Source organism: Crassostrea angulata, chromosome 7 (assembly GCF_025612915.1).
Source record: "Crassostrea angulata isolate pt1a10 chromosome 7, ASM2561291v2, whole genome shotgun sequence".
Taxonomy (NCBI): Eukaryota; Metazoa; Mollusca; class Bivalvia; order Ostreida; family Ostreidae; genus Magallana; species Magallana angulata.
The window spans coordinates 56,866,770-56,887,907 of record NC_069117.1 but is presented as its reverse complement, the minus strand read 5'-3'; the positions used below and the strand labels follow the sequence as shown (position 1 = coordinate 56,887,907).

At 37.1% G+C, this 21,138-nt stretch overlaps 2 protein-coding genes across 12 annotated transcripts in view; one reads left to right on the top strand and one right to left on the bottom strand.

Annotated features, from left to right (window-relative positions):
• Positions 1–18,761, top strand: part of LOC128191814 (rap guanine nucleotide exchange factor 1-like) — a 33,960-nt gene extending 15,199 nt beyond the window's left edge. For 6 of the 9 annotated variants that reach the window (XM_052864125.1, XM_052864123.1, XM_052864122.1 and 3 more), the window contains 19 exons: positions 7,426–7,598; positions 8,708–8,855; positions 9,072–9,166; positions 9,365–9,577; positions 9,736–10,718; positions 10,815–11,056; positions 11,276–11,394; positions 11,713–11,875; positions 12,248–12,323; positions 12,642–12,668; positions 14,375–14,546; positions 14,877–15,065; positions 15,308–15,392; positions 15,505–15,599; positions 15,690–15,768; positions 16,013–16,114; positions 16,308–16,405; positions 16,698–16,829; positions 17,105–18,761. In XM_052864125.1, the coding sequence (XP_052720085.1) occupies positions 7,426–7,598; positions 8,708–8,855; positions 9,072–9,166; positions 9,365–9,577; positions 9,736–10,718; positions 10,815–11,056; positions 11,276–11,394; positions 11,713–11,875; positions 12,248–12,323; positions 12,642–12,668; positions 14,375–14,546; positions 14,877–15,065; positions 15,308–15,392; positions 15,505–15,599; positions 15,690–15,768; positions 16,013–16,114; positions 16,308–16,405; positions 16,698–16,829; positions 17,105–17,249 (3,336 nt within the window). In that variant the 3' untranslated portion in view covers positions 17,250–18,761. Of the gene's footprint in view, positions 1–69; positions 1,035–7,425; positions 7,599–8,707; positions 8,856–9,071; positions 9,167–9,364; positions 9,578–9,735; positions 10,719–10,814; positions 11,057–11,275; positions 11,395–11,712; positions 11,876–12,247; positions 12,324–12,641; positions 12,669–14,374; positions 14,547–14,876; positions 15,066–15,307; positions 15,393–15,504; positions 15,600–15,689; positions 15,769–16,012; positions 16,115–16,307; positions 16,406–16,697; positions 16,830–17,104 lie in introns of those variants that run through there. The other 3 variants (XM_052864130.1, XM_052864131.1, XM_052864127.1) reach the window with 3 other exon arrangements.
• A 75-nt stretch (positions 18,762–18,836) lies between these two features.
• Positions 18,837–21,138, bottom strand: part of LOC128191813 (ATP-binding cassette sub-family C member 4-like) — a 31,685-nt gene continuing 29,383 nt past the window's right edge. For all 3 annotated transcript variants that reach the window (XM_052864119.1, XM_052864120.1, XM_052864121.1), the window contains 6 exons: positions 20,924–21,115; positions 20,605–20,760; positions 20,254–20,343; positions 19,960–20,132; positions 19,485–19,590; positions 18,837–19,050 (listed from right to left, as the gene is read on the bottom strand). In XM_052864119.1, the coding sequence (XP_052720079.1) occupies positions 18,904–19,050; positions 19,485–19,590; positions 19,960–20,132; positions 20,254–20,343; positions 20,605–20,760; positions 20,924–21,115 (864 nt within the window). In that variant the 3' untranslated portion in view covers positions 18,837–18,903. The remainder of the gene's footprint in view (positions 19,051–19,484; positions 19,591–19,959; positions 20,133–20,253; positions 20,344–20,604; positions 20,761–20,923; positions 21,116–21,138) is intronic.

Genomic DNA, 21,138 nt, shown 5'->3' with positions numbered 1-21,138 from the left:
TTGCACTTCACCAAGTGTAAAAACCAACATGTAAATCGGCCATAGATCATCAACATAGGATAATGATCAGCCTTTTTTTCATCACAATTGCATTTATATAGAAAAAAAAAACCTGTAGTATTTTGAAAACTATCAGCATAGTTTTGTTGGATAATTTGCTATGTTTATTATTTGAAGAAATCTTGCTTGATTTCCCTCTTCCTGTGATAAGAACACACTACTTGACATGCAAAGTGCAGAATTATATCCCTCTTTGTCCAAGGTTAAGTGACACCGGTTTTTTGTGTGTGCACATAAAAAAAATCATTGGTATTGGATATCCATCAATAGCAGCGATTAATTTGCTACATTTGTAAACGGACCAGTTTGCCTCATTAACATCAGCATGAATTCCCTATTGATCTGGCTGTGACACTTGGTGCCGGTTTTTTAGGGGGGTAAGGTTCCCCTGAGGTGATACAATAAGGGTACAAAGAGGAAGCAACAGCAGATGAGGCAGCAGCAGACATTTTGTTTTTTATCTGTGTTGAGGATTCTTGGCTAAGTGAGATTCTGTCTGTCTGATCGTCCCTATCTATATATATGTATTGGATCCAGAGGAAGTTGAGCGCAGCATCCCACTCAGTCAGGTGATTGACTGAATAATATTGAGTGAATCACACATGTTGGGGAGAAGAAGGCTGTGGGTTAACCTTTTTTATCTTTATTACACACAGTCTCTCTGACCTGTGAAAAACTGTGATTGACTTGTGAACTGGAAAGTTAGCCGTTAATTCTGAGTTCTGTACATCAACCTCAGCTTTAGTTGTAGTGGCTTTATATGATTCCTGGGAGAATTAGGTGTTTGGTGCAATATTGGTTTTGTATACTTGAGTAAAAGAGAAGCACTTATGTTCATCTTAATGGATATGGGCTTTTTACCTTAATACATAATGGTAGTAAACAGTGGTTGAACAGCCAGAACAAGTTTAATGATGGGAAAAAGCAGTACTCTGGGGAAGAAGAAGAAGCTCAAGGCGGAAGCTCCAGTACAGGTAAAGCCTATATAATGTCACTATCCCCTGTAGATCACTAGCTTTTCACAGCTATCGCATTGGCTTATTAATACAATCAGTAGCTCTGGAGATTTATAAAGGCAGTAGGCCTGGTGAGAATCTAAGATGTTATAAATATCAATAAACAGGATCTTATATGTCAAAACTTCTGGTTATTTGAGTACATTTAAGGAAATATTTGATCTAAATATTGGTATTTTTAGCAGAGTATAATCTAGTTCCGTTTCCTAGATGTGATATTATTGCTATGATCAAAGGCCAAGTATCTTATTGTTTTCTGTAGTTGTATGCATTGGTAATTCGACTCAACAGCTGTCGAATCGGGAAGCGTCTTACCCCCAGTCTGATAAAGTGTACCAACCTTGATCATGTTTCCCTGGGATCTGAACCTTTAAATTACATTTATTAAATTGGCAACCTGGCTTTTTTGATCAGTTGTTTTCTTAATACAACAGGAGGCATGATTCATTGAAGATCTATGTCTTCAGAGCTGAATTCATCATCCACCTGTCTGGATTGAGGCAGCTTTTGAAGCTGAGCTGATCACAACAATGTACAATACAGGGGAGTGACAGGCTCGTGTATGAAAAGTCTGGTCTCACTCCACTGAAGTTAAATTTTAAAACTTTAAAAGAAGAACGACGTAGTATTGCTTCATAAGTGTAGGAGTATGATATTTTATAGTGGTGAATGCATGTACTTGGTATTTAGATATTGCACAATGGGTGTAGGTAGGGACATTGGCACCTTGTGTTTCTTTTTGTCTTATTGATGAGGTTTAAAACAGAAAATGCTCCCTTCGACCTCTAAGGATGATGAAAATAAAAAAAATCAGGCTTCATTGTCTGTCAGGATATTAAAAAGAAATGAAGGGTATGAGTGTTTATGAGTTATTATGGCTGATTAGATGAGTCTCCTGCTGAGGATGTATCAACAAACTCCAGAGGCCAAAATTCTAACAATTGTTACATCTCCTGGAAAATGTTATCTTCTGTAAGATTTCAGGATATCCGCAGAGGAAGATATGCAGAGAAAGCTCAGGTTGTCCTGGTTATGGGAAACATTCGATTTGAATGGTCAGTTGTTTGCTGTTTTTGGTCATATTTGTCTTCAACAAATATAGAAGAAGTAAAGAGATTGATTGGTCATTTATGGACATAACAGAGAGATGCTTGTTGATGGAGAGCTTCTGAAGGAGAAGCTTTCTAACTGCTGGAAGGGAGTAGAGTGCGTAACAATGTCTGTGAAAGAAATTGAGGATTGGAGATTTATCGGAAATCAATAAAAAACTAAGTGTTGTGGGTAGAAGTCCAGAATCAATCCCAACAGTCCTCTAGAGGCGGAAAAAATCTCCAGGATTAGGTCTGTAACAAGTACTTTATGGAGATGTGGTCATGAGTACATGGCCCCCGCATTAGTCAATATATCCTCTGCCGATCTATGCTTTGATGTCCCAAGTTATCTCTACAAGACTCTCAACAACAAACAAATTTTGACATATGCAACAGTTGGAAGTTTTATTAACCAATCTGTGTTAGTTCCAATAATGAGGTTTATGTGCAGAAATGCGATCATGTGGCCTTGGTCCCTATCAATAATGAATGTCATTGTCTCAGATCATTGAAGGGTACTTTGCTATGTTCTACAAGAACATATATTCCATCATAATCTTCTGTGTAAGAACCAAGGGAACAATATTTCCCCTATGATGTTAAGCAGTCATATCAGTCAGATGTAAGAGAAAGGTGTGCTTTTCTGCACCAGACTTGTGATGTAAATAGGCTTTGTTTATTACACAGGTGTTCGTCATGCATCAGGGATCAAAGAATTACCCTTTCATCTAAAGCTTTCTGATCTTAAAAGAAACATATTGATTACACATGAATAGTGACAGATAGTGCCACTATGCAGTTAGTACATTAATTATGAAGTAAATGTTTTGGCTGGTAATCGTAAATAATCATTGGCTGCAGAATGCAGTAAATCTGAGCATGTCTTAGTTCAGTTCTATCTGTGATATCCTCTTGTACAGAGTAAATGATAAACAAGTCTCTCTCTCTCTCTCTCTCTCTCTCTCTCTCTCTCTCTCCATGAGGAAGACATTGACCCCTCAGCAGGACTGTTGTCCTCCTCCTTTGTTATCCTGTAGATTAGTCATCTTTCTGAGATCTACGAGGACTGTGATCTAATTATCTGATAGCTTGGTTTATTGATGCAGTACAGACTGACTGTTTAATTGAACCCACACTAATTAAGAGCATCACTCAGCTGGGGGACTCCAGCCTTATTGTTTAATGTACCTTTTTATGCTGCCTAGCTCTGCGTGGTTCCTGCTGCTAATTGGTTAATTTAAACATGCTTGTTATGAGTACCTGCATTTCAATTAACCACACAGATGCATTGTGTGGAAGTAGTGAGTTACTGGTGGAGTTTGGTTTTGAGTTACTTTCCATCATCATACTGTAGGAATGTGATACATTATCTCATCCATAGACTGGCTAACACAACATTTTCTGCTCTCTTCTGTTATTGTAGTGGGCAGTGGTCATGTTTTATGGGTAATTGATGTACACGACACCTGTGGAAAGATCATGATTGTCCGTGTTTAAATCGGTTTCATAAAAAGAATTCATTGTGGCAAAATACTAAGTACTTTTCTTTAAGTGCCTACACATTTTACTCACAGAGAAAGTATTTCCCATAAATAGCATACAGAATTACATAAGCCTCTACTTCCATGTTGCATGGTGTTATGCTAGGATCGGTAATGTTTTCCTGTTTATTTGGTGGAGCTAGACATGGTCTCTACATCACACTTAGCAAAGTGTCCCATAAAACAGAAAATGGCACTATCCATTATCCATCATGTCATTTGTTTTATCATGTACTCAACCCTTTCAGTTTTCATACGGGTACTTCGCAGTAATGTTTGGATTTAGGTCTGAAAAAAAAAAGCTTCACAGAGAAGCTCTTGTTTATATTCTGGTTTTTGACCTCTGGGAGGGAGGGGGGGGGGGGGGGGGTTAATGGTTTGTTTACATCTCGTACAGTGTGAGGGGATCTGCATGTTAAGATTGTTGGTATGATTGTCAGTTAAGCAATCTAGATTTGGGTGAATCAGGGCCAGTAATGGCCAATTTACCCTTTGTCCCCTCCAAGATGCTACGAAGTGGATTATTTATCTGTACATTGATCACTCCACTTAAATCAGGAAGGGTTTTCCCCTTCTACTAATGTACGGGGTCAATTAGGTCAACATCTGCTGGAATAAAACAGTTATAATGGACAGCAGCGATTATCTGAGAATCATCACGTTTGTCACATTGAGAGGTATCAATTCAAAATTCATTCTCCTGAAACCACAGTCTGAACATGACTCACTGGTTCTATATCTTTAGCGGCTTCCAAAACCAATATTATCCCGGAATCATTCACTGTTGCATATGCCTTAGAGTTATTGATGTTTCCTTAAAAAAAAATTCATATTGCGTAACACTATATGATAAATGTAGAGTGGTTATGATAAAACTGTCATGTTTTTGCAATGTTGTCTGTTGCTGCAGTTCCCTGTAGCACATTTTTGATCAACATTTATACCTGGGAGGGTGCTTGTATTTCTGTTGACCAGGGAGAGACCTAATATGACCCCCCAAGTATCAGCTGTGGTCACATACGAAGATGACCTGTCAGGCTTTGCCCTCATCATTAGCTCCAGTCTCAGACAGTTCATTAATAAGACCCACTGTTTTGACTCAATCTCTGATTAAGACATTGCATATGGCACCAATGCACCTCACTGACCAGAAGGAACCCTGTTTGTTTCTCTCTCTGTGATGGGATGAGAGCAGGTCAGGAAAGGTGTGAGGGAGATCACACAGATTGGGTGTAAGGCTATCTGGAAACAGATCCCAGATGGCTCTTAGATTCCCTCAGTGAACTTTTGACCTGTGTGATTTATGGTCCCTCGTTACCCCCAGAATCACCTGTACAAACATTAGCTCATTAGTTTCATTTACTTCTTGATTTCTTCAGTGTAATCAATGAACAGAAGAATTTGGTAATAATGATTGATTGGTTTTTATAAAAGTGCACATCTGTAAATTATTTCAGGATCAAAATACTATGATTGCCTACTTTTAAATGTACTCTACATCATAGTATAATGCTGAGCAATACAGCACAATGTTTGATTATTCAAGAGGAGCGCAGGCATTGATGTATGAATCTGAATGTGTTACCTGTATCACCTGACAGGTTTTGTGTAATTAGTGATGAATGAGTCATAATTACAGGTGAACATGTAGTACTGCACATGTCGTCTGAGTGTGCAGGTGCCCCTGGTCTCTCCTACAGTAGGACCCACAGTTTATTACAGCATCTAGCTATTTATATCGTTTTATTTTATTTTTGGACGTAATCATTTCCCTGGCAGTATTAAATGGAGTTGATCTATTGTGGATATGAATGTGATTAAGTCTGTGTAAATATAAGTGCTTCCAGACCAATTGAGAAACAAGTCTGAGGCTAGTATTGATTGATTAGTTCTTAATGGAGCTATTGTGCAACATGCAATTTAGCAGCCACCAAAGTGGCCCAGTCGTTTATCTATGAATGAAACTGTATAAAATATTCCAACAATATCTTAAGGTCATAGCTGTTGTGGGCAACTGTTGACTGACCCTAGAGAAGTCCATTTAATGTAAGAACTGGGGGATTCAATGACGTATGGAAAGTATACATATACAGTATATATACACAGTTGGCAGATACAAATCAATATAAGGAAAACTTTTCTTATTTGTTTAGATGTAGGAAGTAGGATGTGGAGGGAAGGAAAACCCAGTGTGTGGTTATAAAGCAGAAGTTTGGTGTCATTCTCCACGAGCTTAATGTTTCCGCTGGTGACAAAATAATTAGAGTTGTCACACAGAAACATGTTTGCACAAAATGTCTGATAGGAAAATGAATACAAAAACAGTGTAAAATATGTGTAGATACTTGAAGTTCTTGGCTACATGCCCAACAAAAAATCTAATGAAGTACATGTATAGGAAAATATGATATGTCAATGCATGCATAAACATATGTACTTGTACAACAAAATATGCCATTAATGATGGTTAAGAGATTTGAACAGGTTAAATGTTCTATTGCTAAAATGGTAAATCTCCTACGGACCGTGGCCTGGTCATTGTTATTCTTTCTAGTTAACTCTCACCTTATGCTGGTACCCAATTTCAGCTGGATGGACTATAAAGTGCCTTGTCTAAGGGCACAACACACAACATCAAGTGACCATAGTGGGGTTTGAACCAGCAAACTGTGGGTTACTGGCCTAATGCCTATGACCACTGAGCTCCACACATTTTATATTAGGTAGATATGATTAAATACAGTGAGATAACACTCTGAGATCTGATGGTGAACAGTAAGATACTATGTTGTGTATGGTACTAGTTCAGCAAGATCAGATGTTAATTAGTGTATGGACAGGTGAGATGTACGAAGCAGTGACAGCCCAGTGAAGGGGGCCAGTGACAGGGGCGGTCAGTGATTAATGCTGTAATGACTGTACATACAACTTGTGTTATTACTGATCAATGTCCTACATTCCAGCTCTATCACTCAACCCCCTCTCTCTCTTTCTCTTACACCACTCATGGCTGACAGGGCAAGTATATGTCTGTACATTTGTCTGTCTGATGTTGGGCCATTGGTTAAAAATTTTACATAGTTTCTTCCGATTCACCGAAATATTGATCCTTTTTCATGAATATATCCACTTTGTATGTTGTCTTATTTTTTGATGGTCTGAAGAGAGAGGGTTTTTGACATATATGTGGTTTCTTGATGTACTAGTATAGGATTAGATATTGAAATTTAAGTTCATACATGCATAAAAACTTCATGTATTTTCTCAAGATGTTCCTTATTTAACATTGGTAGGGGAGGGACATTTTCATGATAGTATTCTGCAGTATATTGATATTTATTTAAAAATCATTACTTTATTATTATATTAATAGAAACACATTGCTAACATTACTTTTCATTATGTGAATATTTAAGCAGTTTGTATACTGCTAAACTCATATCTCAGGATATGGATAAGTTTGTACGCTATTGGTTGATATTTCAGGATGTGGATAAGCCTGTAAACACCTCAAATTTTAGGAAATGGATAGACCTATACACTTTCAGGATGTGGATATAGCTGTTTTGTTTTTCATGATGTGGATATTAAGCTATTTTGTTTGTTTTTCATGATGTGGATATTAAGCTATTTTGTTTGTTTATCATGATGTGGATATTAAGCTATTTTGTTTGTTTTTCATGATGTGGATATTAAGCTATTTTGTTTGTTTTTCAGGATGTGGATAAGCTCCAGGCAGAGGTGGAGAAGGTGTTTCGCTCGCTGGCCTACATCAAGGCGGTGGTGGAGTACCAGAAGCCACAGGTCATCCCAAGCACAGCCACCGTGATCCTGGAGAACGTGATGGACGTCTTCACCCTCCTCAACAACTTCTTCATGGCTCAGGACAGGTAACAACACACCTTAAATCACCCAGGAAAAGCTATAAAGTTGTTTTAAGGGATTTGAACATGAAACCAATTTTGTTCCTGTAAGAGGAATTCTTGATCATCCAAAAATGTCTGCAATTTAAAAAGATTAAAAAATGCCTTGACCATTAAAATTAGTGAAAGAATTGCATGGTATAACTTGAGTATCACTATTTTTAGGCACATGAATTTAATCCACGCAAATTAGGAATATTGATTCTTTAGGAATACAGTGATAGCCCTGTAAATTAAATTTCATGGCAAGAGAGAATAGATATAGTGGACTCTTTAAACTCTTGAGCCATTAAACTTAGTCAAGCTCACTTTTACTCTCAGTCTCACTTTTCCAATATATATTCCTATTGTAAAAGTGAGGCTTGGATCAAAAGTGAGAGTTGTAGTTTTGTTCGTTTTCTTAACAGACTAGGAAATCTATGTGCCAGGTAAGGCACAGATCTTTTCTTAGATTAGATACGTTCTCTGGTGATTTCAAATATTTAGTGCAATTTCTGAAAAAATATAGATGAACAGATTTTTTACTTCTAGTACTGGGAGTATGTTTAATTTTCCAGACCAAGGTTTATTTCATTCAGGAAGTGAATGTTGGATTTTAAATGGAGCAATTAGTGCATGATTACTTGTACATTGATTTAATTCCTTTGGAGACGACCAATTTTGTCAACTAATATCTCTTAGCATTGATTGATGCTTAATGCAGCTTTCTATCTGGTGGGAGGTAGGGTTTCTCAAATCTGCATTAAAGGAAATTAAAATCTGTGCTGAATCAGCAGTACTCGTAGTAGTAGAAATTCGAGAGATAAATGGATGACTGGGTTTTTTAGCGATAGTGTCGTGTCGCCTCTTCATGTCGTAGAGCAATTCAATGCTCTCAAGAGAGTATCCAGCCATTAAAATCTAAAACTCTCAATAAATGGCAATGATTGCGGCGACAGATTTAAAAACACTAATACTTTTTATCTTGAAAATAAGTGATGATACTCGAATTATCCTATAGAGTTTTTAATGATTGGACTAGCGTGAGCTTAATTAAGGTGTAAGATTTTTACACAGTGATTTTTTTCCTTCTGTAGCTCGGTGCTGGTGTCACGGCAGAGTAAAGTGTGTCAGTGCCTGGCGTGTTTTATCCAGTGGGCGGACGACATTCTGTTACACGGCGAGAAGGAGCTGAATAAATCCGTCGCCATAGACGTCATTCAGGCTCTCTCTACTGGTGTACAGGTGATGATATTTCCTCAAGTTTGAAACTTTCTAATTTATTCATCATTCTTTATGAATAAAATCTTAAAATTTAGGATTTGTTACTTTTTGTGTCCTAGAACAATGCTCACCTGTTTCAAAATGCTGTAGCATGTTGATTGAACAAAGAATTCATAATGTTTCTAATTTAGTAAGTTTGTATTGTTTGCTAAAGGAGTTGTGTATTTTACTAAACAGGAACTAAAAGAGGTGGGCGTGTCCAAACTACAGGACAGGAAGACTGATGTGACCCAGCAGCTCTCTCCTGATTCCTTCAAGAACCACCCAGAATGGTAAAAATCAAGAACAGCATGATTAATGCATAGTTTCATAATTAGATACATGATATATTTCTGTATGGAAGAATAGATGAATTTTGATTATTGTATTACGGTACTTTTGATAAACTTTCATAATTTAATTATATTTCTGTATGGAAGAATCATAATAAATCTACTGGATAAAGTGATTGTTGTTACTTCTACACACAGTAAGCGAGCCTCCCTCCCAGATCTTCCATTGACGCCCAGAGAGAAGGAGATTCTAGACAAGACCGGGGAGATAGGGGTGTACGATAACCCCAACTTCCCCGCCTCGCGCTCCCAGGACAGTATATGTAGCCTACGTAGAGAACCCCCCGACCTAGGGGAGTTACCCCCCCCTCCAAAACCACCACTGCCAAAAAACCCAGAAGTTATTCGAAGGTAAGATGGATTTAAAATCTTGTCAATTTTTTTTTATCGGAAATTCTACTTACTAAACTCTCTAGATATTTTTACATCACAGATTTTGAACCTTGATTTGAAACATCAAAATGATATTTTGAAACAATTAAAAAGTAATTTTTCTTTTCTACGAACAGACTAGTATCCCAGCATTCACAACAAGATGATGTTGATGGCCCGCCTCCTATCCCAGAGAAAGAAAACCGACAGTCCCTGACCGATTCACTCCATCGCCTGGGGAGCACCTCGGACGTGTACCAAACGCCATCGTCCAGGAACAGTGTGACCACTGCCAGTCTGACGTCCAGTCCCAGCCACTCTCCATACAACAGCATGGTGTTCTCCGGTCACTCCCCACACAACAGCCTCATAGTAACCGGCATCTCCCCCAACCAGTCGCCACACAACAGTGTGTTAATACACAGTCACATGACCCCAGACCACTCCCCCCATAGCAGTGTGTTTATTCCTAGTAATGTGTCAAGTGAACTTTCCTCGAGTTTGGGATTTAACTCGTCCGATTACATGTCCCCTTTGGCTACCTCTACGAACAGCAGTCTGGGATCAGGATTAAATCACTCTGCTGACGATGAGGATATACCAGGGGCCGAGGTTCACAGGACAAGCAGGGCCAATAGCTTCACAAAGACTATGTCAGAGGGACGCTTACAGCATTTCCATGGAATGAATAAAAGCATTTCTAATTCCGAAGGGACTGTCGACCAAATAAACCAATTAACGATTGAAATAGACAAATTAACCTCTGACATAGCTTCCATGACTAGGCGTAATGGGGAGGAAAATCTACAGCCCCCTCCGCTGCCAAACAAAAAAGTCAACAGAATGCCGTCACAGTATGATAACGTGGATGGGACGTGTGTGCAATCTTATAGTACCACAAGTAGTTCTTACAGTCGTAAAACCAGTAGTGTTATTAGTTCCGAACACAGGACTTCTACATCTTCCACGGGGAGTGCACAGTCTGGATTCCAGAAGACCAGTACTTACATACAGCAGACAAGTTCCCAGGAGTCGTACTCCAGCTCCGAAACGTTCTCTAGTGCCAGCCTAGAGAGCCTTCCAAACAGACCCCCACCCCTCCCACCCAAGAAAAAGCACAGTTAGTAACATTGATCATAAAAGATTCGATCATTTTTACTTTCATCTAGTACAGAGAAACAGTTTACTATACAGGCTTTGTTTACTTTGTTTTCAGTACAAGATTACATGCACTCAATCGGAAACTACACCCAGCCTGAGGTAGTTCCTGACTGCTATTCCCGGCACTCCATCAATTTCTATGAGACTCAGTGGCACCAACACCAGATGGAGCTGCACCACCAGATGTACCCGCGCTCCAACACGTTCAGTGTTATCTCGGATATCAGCTCTGACTCATCGTTCAGTAACAGTGCCCCCACCAGCCCCGCTATCCCACCGCTGCCTTCCAAACGCAGGGTAAGTCCACTTCAGCAATAGACAAACTGGAATGTCCATTGTCCTATGGTGTATAGTTAATTTAGATATGATGAAAATCTGAGAAATTGGTTAAAATCCCATGCAAATTATGATGTTTAAAGATTACAATCTAATGAAGTAAAGGGTAACCGTTAATAGTTATTTAAAAGTTAATTTTTTGAAAAGGTCTGAATGCCAAGTATGTATTTACCTTTTTAGGACAGTGAGAAACGTGCAAGCCAAATGTCCAACTTGTCTACCCTTTCTGACACCTCCATGGAGTGTGCCCGGGAGAAAGCTTCCAGTGTTGTAGAGGGACCAACCCAGCCATCGGAAAGGTACATTGTTCATTGAATACAGCTAATAGTGGTACTAAGTTGTGGGGCATTGGAATCAGTCACAGAAGGGATGCATATGAAGATATAGATTTTTGAATAGCTACAGGGGTTTGAATTAACCCAATTGCTCTGAAAAATGATTTCATTCTGTTATAATATCTGACAACAAAAGTCAGTTTTCAAATGAATAATGTGATGTTTTGTTTTGAATTGACTATGTTTAAAATATGTCAAAGTTGTTGGTAAATTTAAGCAAGAATGAATTGCGTAAACATGTTTTAGCCTGAGATTTTCCTACATTGAGATTTGATATTTCAGTGAATTGAAGCGAGCCTCTGCTCCCCCAGGCCATGTTGTAAAAGAAGCAAAGACACCAGGATCCCAAAAAGCAGACATACCAAAAGATATGGACTCAGACTTTGCTGAACTGAATCCACTTGATGATGTGGACGTATCAGATCAACTCATCAAAAAGGCAGAGGTATACAGTGAAAAAGTGGAATACATATACTGTGATCCCCTGCTATAAACCAAACTTAGTACTTTTGGAATTTTATGTTACGTATTAGCAATAAGATACTTCAAACCTAGTGCCTGGAAATGAGGGCACATAATTGCCTTAACCTTTAAACAGAATTTTTTCATAGATATACATGTATTATGGGTTCACAGTGTGTATATATATGTATACAAAGATAGAGATATTTTTAAAAATAAGAGCTCACTAATTTTTTGTATTTCCCAGATAATTTTATGTATATAAATACCAGTACAAGTAAAAAATTGTGAATGAAAAAACAAGATATTATTGATGGCTGTGCCAATCTTCATGAAGTATATGTTGTGTTTGTAGACAGAGGACGGTCCAGAGATTCGCGGTGGGTCAGTGGATGCACTCGTGGTTCATGCCACATCAGTCGGCAAACAAGGTGAGAAAGATCACAATAGCTGACCCCTGCTGGTTGATAAATCTAGAATCTCTGATAGTTCTATACACGTGTGTTCTCATATACTTCACAATGCGGGTAGTAGTTAGGTGCTTTTTTATTCTACCAAATATTTCCAGAAAATTTTTTCCCAGCATAGCAAGTTTCAAAAGATTGCTTGGCTTATATCTTTGTTTTGAAGTAGAATGTTAACGATCCAGTTTTATTATGTCTATATAATACGTTAAGATCTGCATCCTTCAATATGTTTATCCTGGTCCTAGTTTATTTCATTGTGTATTTTTGCCATTTCCCAACAAGGCTCAATGGAAGATTTGACTGACGAGGGTGAGTTACATATAATCAGTGTGAACCAATCAAATTTATTGGTACAATTGTATCCCTATGTGTCACTCATCACTGTTCTATTTCTCTGGGTCCCTGAAATGGCTTACTTGACAAAGACTTCTGCTAAGCTTGTCAACTGGGCTAGAAATCAAAGCTTCAAAGACTGCTTAGGTGTCATACAAAAGCTTCTTTAGAGTGTAAGCCATTTCATACCCATAAATTTAAGTAGATGCATGTGTACAATTTTAATTGTTTGCATGGTGACTATTTCTGACCTCTGTTGATATTGTTCTGATTTCCAGCGGTCAGTTTCTTGTATTTGCCATTGTTGTCGGTTAGTTCATACTGACCATTCTTTATGCCTGTAAAGGATGCATTTTATTGGTTTTATGTAAATTATCATTTCTTTATTCCATTTCTCTGAAATGATGAGAACAAGAACATAACTATACATGTAGTGTACAAATTCACATGAAATTAACTGCACAATTATTAAAATATATATTAAAACTTTTGGTGAAATGGGAAATTAAATATTTAAAAATGACAACTAATTCACATTTATTTTTTAACTAAATGTCAAATGTATGATAATGATTGATATATCGTATATGAAATTAACATTTTTTGGGATAAAATGAACTGGGATAATTTAGATAATATATGCATATTGAGAATCATATATTTTTGGTTTAAGTGAGATATGGGTCATAACACTTATTAACTCGGTGCATCCTGTCATCTGAGTTGTAACTTAATCTGTCAAGTTTTGTTGTTTACTGTTGTTAAGCATGAATAGTCATTCTTGTCAATAGTTTGCCAAATTTTGAACATAGAAAGCTTTTGAATATGTTGCATAGAATGTCTTATCAAATCAAACAGACTTGAAATACAGTGTGTAATCTTGCTAGTGTGTTGTATGTTGTAAATGTACATTGATGGCTTATTCATATAGAATGTCAAGTTTCAATTCCTGAAGTATGTGCAAAATGTAGTTTCATTAGAGATTTTAGTAAAAGTAATTTACTGATAATAGTTCTATATTAACCACTTCAGATAAAAAGATTTTATATTGTATGTCTTTACATAAGTGTTGTCACAATCTCCTCTCACAGTGACGATTATAATATCCTCCATCATTTGCATGTTTGTCCTATTTCAGCAGTGACTCTCTTAGCACCATAGTAAAGCTTCCTTTCTCCACCACCCTCCCTCCCTCAGAGTTCGCTCCCTTGGTAGCTGTCCAGTAACCAGGTCACCGTGCCTCCTATACTGATAGCTTTGCCATGACCTGCTTGACCTCTGTTATTAATCGTCATGACCTTCTGACCTCTTAATGTTGTGCCTTTGTAATACATGTACCAGCATGTTAAGTTTCAGCTTTAAGCAAATCAACTGAATCAAAGCCTATACTGAAATTTTCCTTTAACATGCTCACTGCTTTGTTTATGTTCAAAAAGATGATAGCTTTAAATATATGAAAAAATGAGATGTAATATGTCATGGAAGGGTGCATAGCTTGAATATTTTGACTGATCTAAATAATATTATTGTAATCCATGACCTCATTTCACCCTTAAAAAATGTTAAACTTAAAATCTCCAGATATCATCCTGCAGTTTATAGTGGTACTGAATTAGTTTTATACTGCAGGTAGGATACTTACACATTATGTCAGTTGATATGATGTCATGCCTTTTCTGTAGAGTTTATGTACCAGGAGGCCTTCCTTACCACCTATCGGACATTCATCACACCGCACCAACTCATCGACAAGCTGCTGTACCGCTTCCACAAATTCCACCATGCCAGCGAGAAGAAGAAGAAAGTTGCCAGGAACACATTCTCCCTGCTTATCCGGGTCATTGATGAGCTCAGGTACGTGTTTCTACCTCTATTTTGTACTTAAAACAGCCCAAGTATATGTTTTCTTGTGTATAAAAGATACATGTCTGGAAATTTGGAGGCAAATTATTCAGATTTTTTTAAGTCATTAGCTTGAGTTTCATATACTATTTTGTTCTATAGTGAGCATACATGTAGATTAAAGCAATCAGGATAAGTCTATCCCCTTGTGTTGACCAGCCAGTATGAAAAAGTTTTCAGCTTGAACTGCATACTAGAAATGAAATGTATTTTATGAAAATTAGTCCGCTATTTTTAAGCTGTAGTAAGAATTAATTGAATAGAGTTTATGCTATTTGACAGTCGTAAGGAGATGGACCAGGCCACCACCCAGAAGATGATGACCCTGGTGTTTGAACTGTTGTGTCAGAGTGATCTAATGCTGGCCAAGGTGCTGAGGAAGAAGGTCATTGAGAAGTGTGAGAGTAAGAGGGCGTCGCCCGACCAGTTCTCCTCTATGACCTTCACCTCCTCCATCACCCTCAAGTCAAGGTATGTCTCCCACATGGAATCAAGTGGGACAGTTTTCTTCTTATCCTTCCTCTGTTTCTTTGTGGTCATTATCCAAATATGTACAGGATCATGTTTCTATGTAGAAGAGATTTTAAGATATTTATAACCCCTAAAGTAAATGATCATTTAGAATAAATGCGTAAGTGTGGAAAAAAGATGGATAAGTTTATGTTCTTGGGTGTTAGAGTTCATGGTCTGTAATATTTCATTCTGTTTTTCAGTCCATCAGATTTTCTGTTTTACAAGTCACACGATATTGCGGAACAAATGACACTTCTGGATGCCGAGCTCTTCCAAAAGATTGAGGTAAAAATCAACAAATGGGTTGAATAAATGGATTTTCTGTTTAATGTAAGTGATTTAGGATTTAGCTCAGATTACCGGTACCAGGTAATGTTGATTATATTTTCTCCAACAGATTCATGAGGTGTCACTATGGGCACGAGAGCAGTCAGAAGAACTTAGTCCAAATCTGACCGAGTTCACAGAACACTTTAACAAGATGTCTTACTGGTAAGGAGTCTTATGACATCATCATCAGTATTAGATGCTGTAGTGGAATAGTTAGTGTTTTATTTCTCATTTCTGTAACGCCTTTTGTAGGTGCCGGACTCAAATTCTTACACACGATGAAGCCAAAGACAGAGAGAGATATTTCTTAAAATTCATCAAAATCATGAAGGTACCTATACATTGTGTATGGTTAGAAATAATGTTTAAAATTTCAACATTGTATCACCTATATTTTCCTACTTTTTTAAAAAATCAAAATAGTCATATCCTACTATCAATTGTATAAACCCATTGATGTCCTTAATTGCATTGAAATAAACATATTTTTCCTTGTCATTCTTAAGGATATAAATTTTCCTTGTTAGCATAGCTACACTGAGTATAGAATGATGAGTTTATTTATTTATTTTTAGCATCTAAGGAAGTTAAATAACTTCAACTCTTACCTTGCTATCCTGTCCGCTGTGGATTCGGCTCCGATCAGACGACTGGAATGGCCCAGACAAAACCTAGAGGCATGTGACCATATTTTTCAACCTCAAACTTTTTTAACCACATTTCTTCTGTACCTTAAAATTCAACTTTAATGGGATCACAATGCTGTACTTTAAAGTACTTTGATGTGACCCTATACCTGTACTCTTAACTTCTGTTTTGATGGGTATCAAGTTGATGATGTAGACTAACTGAGATATTGCCCTTTTTCAGGCATTAAAAGAGTTCTGTCAGTTGATTGACAGTTCTGGGTCGTTCCGAGCTTACCGCCAGGCTCTTGCTGAGACTGAGCCCCCCTGTATTCCATACATGTAAGTCATGGCAGCTGTCACTCTCCTATTTGTGTTGTTTTTTTTTTAAATTAAAGGGGATGCTGCATTCAAATCCCTGCAAAGTGGCAGGGACATGTTATTAATTTTGTTGATTTTTTTATGGGACTTTTCTCCTGATACTACTAATCTTAATGTATGTACTGTAATAGGTTGTTAAGAGCTTTTTAATAATTCTGAAGTGAATTACTCATTTTCAGAGTCTTTATAAGAATACATGTATTTCCAATTGTGGTTGGAGATTGAAGAACTGTTTTTTCTCTCTCTCCCACAGAGGTCTGATTCTACAGGACCTCACCTTCATCCACATTGGCAACCAGGACCTACTGCCCGATGGAAGCATCAACTTTGCCAAGAGATGGCAGCAGTTTAACATTCTAGACAACATGAGGCGATTCAAGAAGTGGTAAGTGTAATTATGAGGATATTTATGCAGAATTCAGTCTTCAAGAAATTCTTTGTACTTAAGGTACAATGTCCATCTAACAATTAAGATCAAACATTATCGTTAAAGATATTTTCATGCACAAGGATACTCAAATTTGAATTGTAATTGATATAACTTCAAAAATTGTCATTAAAAATATATTTTCATGCATGAGGATACTTGGGGAATATTGCATCTTTATCTATTAAAACACACAAAAATCTTTAAAATATGATTTTATATTTTTATTGCAGCAACTACCAGATTAAAAGGAATGAGAAACTGATAAACTGCTTTAATAACTTTGATGATTATCTCAGTGAAGAAAGTTTATGGCAGATATCAGAGAAAATTAAACCTCGCGGTGGGAACAAGAAAAGGTTGGAGTTTGACAGCTAATGAGGACAGTAAGGAACAAAGCTGACGCTGGGATAACTCATCTACTGATTCAGTTTGCAGGGTCAGGAAGGAAGTGATACCATGTATCCAATAAGCCATAATTTAATTCACTGAATCATTTTGTGTGGAGTTACATGCACCATGAAATGGGAATATGTTTACAGAAGAGACATGAAGGTTTTGTTTTGAGTGTGAGAGTTGGAGATGATACAAGTTGTACTTATTGTTATAACGCTATGTTTGTTACTTTGACCAATCCCTGACTTGGGGATTACTTGTTATGGATGACCAGGTTCCTACTGGTGATGTTCATTGAATGACATTTGATTGGTTGTAGACTTTTATTTATTCCACAGAGTTTTCTTTTTTTACCCAATCCTAGGTTGAAATCAAATTCCTTAAGAATCTAAAAAAAATTATTATTTAATGAGAGATTATTTTACAATACAAATATAACTTCTTTTTTTTTATCTTGTCAATGATTTTGAAAACCTGTATCCACACCTGTAGACTCTGAATTAAATATCTGAAGCACTCTCTTTTTCAGTAATTATAGTGATCAATTTTTGGGTTGTCTTTGTGCCAAATTGCTTCTGCTGTTGATTGTGCTATGAGAGGCCTAGAGTATTTGGAGAGTATTTATTGTTCTATGTATACAAGTGCTATGATGTGTCACATTTTATAGAGTTCTGTAATTTATTTCACCGTGTGTAGCAAACTTGCTGTGATTCTGTAGTTGATTAATGATATCCTATTTATCATGTAGACTTTTAGAATACAGGGAGTTGTATGTTATAGAATATGGACAACAGGGGTATATTACAATATTACCATGAATTTGAATCAAAGTGGTGGTATGGAATTAAAAATATCACAATTTTGTTAATTGATGTAAAATATGATTGGATCATAGGCATCTGTATTGCATTTATTACAAGAGTGTAAATTATTGTAACACTACAATGGATTATACACTGATCTGTAATACAAATATTAAAATGAACTGTAATATGTAATCTTATGATGGACTGTAATATGTATTGTTTACACTAGTGTGTTAATTATAATTTAGATGTTAACGAGTCTAAAGATGCAGAAAGGAATACCAAGTGTCAAATTCACTCAGTTGTTGTGGTTTTATATACAAACAATGCCAACCTGTTCTAACACCAGTATTACTGTTAGTTGAATGAACTCTGACCTCGAAATGAACACCATGTACTTTTCTATTGAGCTTTTTTAAAAAATTGATAAATTACCCGTTTTTCTAGAAGAAAAAGATGTAGGATTTTAACAGTTGAGTTTTGGAGACCATTTTTCTCTGTGCTGACGTTTGGAGTCACGTTCAGAACGTTTGTGTTGTTTGATAATTCTGTGTAGGAGATGTTTGTAGAGCTGGCTGGTGTTCAGAATGTATTGTTTTGTTATAGCTGAGTGACCTAGGACATGTACATAGTCGCCTCATATGCAGTTATTATTAAAGAATATCAGAAATAAAGAATTATAACAAGAGGCTGTCTCTGTCGTTATCTCGGTTGATCTGGAGAGGAACAGCTTTGTAAGGCACACAGGAAATCAAAGATAACAAAAGAATTAATGATTTTAATAACATTCTTTAAAAGAGTTCTAAAACAAAACATATATATCAAGATCTCTATTTGTGGTAATTCTCGGCTAATGTCTGTAAAACCTTTGCCTGGGCTTTACCAGTTTGTTGGACCAGATTTTTGAAGAATCCATCTTCTATCTGTAGAAGTTGAAATGGTGTATCAAATTCAACAAGTTTTCCTTGATTCAAAACCTGGAATAAGAAACACATATGCAACTATATGTAATTTAATTGTCTATGTTAATGTGGACTATTGGATGGCTATATCAATCATTCGTTATAACCGTAAAATGAATTAGTAATACTAAGCATAGTGAATTCATTATATACCAGTTCATGTACATGTTTCCTTTCATATGACTACCACTTGAATGTGATAATTTTGGCATTGAATAAAAATACAATTTTACAAAACTTTGAATGATTGGATTGAAAATTAAAAAATATGTGTAAATATAAATTTCAACAATAATGTCAATAAGTACTGCTATCTTTTATCAATTAAAAAAAATATGCTATGAGCAATGTAAATTTCATTTTTTTTCACTTCTACGGGGCTCAGTTCGCCATGTTGTTTATTTTTTTATACATGTGATTTTGTGGAGGTATGAGGCAGGGATACTTACCATGACTCTACTGGAGTCCATAATGGTATGAATCCTGTGGGCAACTGTTAGGACCGTACAATTCTTGAACCGACTTCTAATTGTTTCCTGGATCAACCTGTCAGTGCTGTCAAAAAAACCTCAGCTACTGAATATAACCTCATGCTACATTTAAGTGTTTACAGGTTTACACATTCAGTCATCTCAGGCCTACTTGTTACAGTTAACAACATTAGAATTCAGCATGCTTGATCTCTATGATTTCTATGATATTTGACTTAAATGAACTTATAGTTGACATTAAGATGCTGTGACCTAGAAGAAGATCCCTAGCAATTCTTTGACCTACTTGTTGTATTCTGTGACCTGCATTCGACCTGAACATATTATGGAACCTTTTTTTGATTCCTTCACACTTTGTGACCACCACAGATTCTGTTACCTGACCCTTCCTGACTGTGACCTACTTTTGACCTCCACAGACTCCGTTACCTACCTGTGGTCCACATTGGCGGTGGCCTCGTCCAGCACCAGTATGTTGTTCTGTCGGAGGATGGCCCTGGCCAGACACACCAGCTGTCTCTGCCCCACACTCAGGTTCTGTCCGCTGTCAGACACCTCCATGTACAGTCCCTCTCTCTCACTCTGAACTTTCACCTTGAGCTGCACCTGTAATAGAATGCAATGTAGCTTAGACTTAATACACCTGTGAACACTGATTAAATTTCAAGACTTATTACAACAATGATATTGTAACAAACATCGGCCAGTCTTACTGCTGTGTTAGTACCTGTTCTAGTGCTATCCATAGCTGGTCATCTGTGTATTCCTCAAAAGGATCCAAATTCTTCCTTAAAGTACCACTGAATAAAATTGGATCCTAAAAAACAAAAAGTTTATTAATTCAGTTCCAATTTGAATGGGATCTATATAAAAAAAGCATGTATGTGCAGACCTGATAAAAAGAAAACTTGAGTGTTAGATGACCCCCAGTGTTAAACAATGCCAACACAATGGAACCCTAAACTGAAACTTGTTGAGATTTTGCAAGATAACAGATTGTACTTGTGTATCAAATATACTCAAGTATAAAATGTTCCAATTTCTTACATCAGTATGTGACTTGTATGGTTGACACTACCTGTGGAATGACAGAGATTTTATTCCTGAGTTCATGGAGGTCGATCTTTAACACATTGACATCGTCGATATAAATCTTCCCTGTAGGCTCCGCTAACCTCAGTAAAGCAGCAAGTAAAGAACTCTTCCCTGCTCCAGTCCTCCCCACAATCCCAATCTGAAAGGAAGATCCAGACTTATCCCATTGTCAAAGCATGCTTTATTAGGTCCTCAAAATATCCTCGCTGATTGTCTTTAATTGATCATCTGGCTGTCTGCCGGTCTATCTGTCTGTCTGTGTGTCTTATGGTGTTTTACATCTTATCTGACTCTTGACTAACCTTCTCTCTGCTGTTGATAAGGCAGGTTATATTGTGTAAGACTTGGTCAGTATCAGATGAGTACTGTAGTCCTACATTGACTAGTTTAATCTCCCCATTTTGAGGCCAAGAGGAAGGGGGCGGGGAATTGGAGACTTTGGGGGCCTCCTGTTCTAGCTTTGTGTAGGACACGATTCTTTCAACAGATGTCATCTACAATCAGTCATTTAAAACTG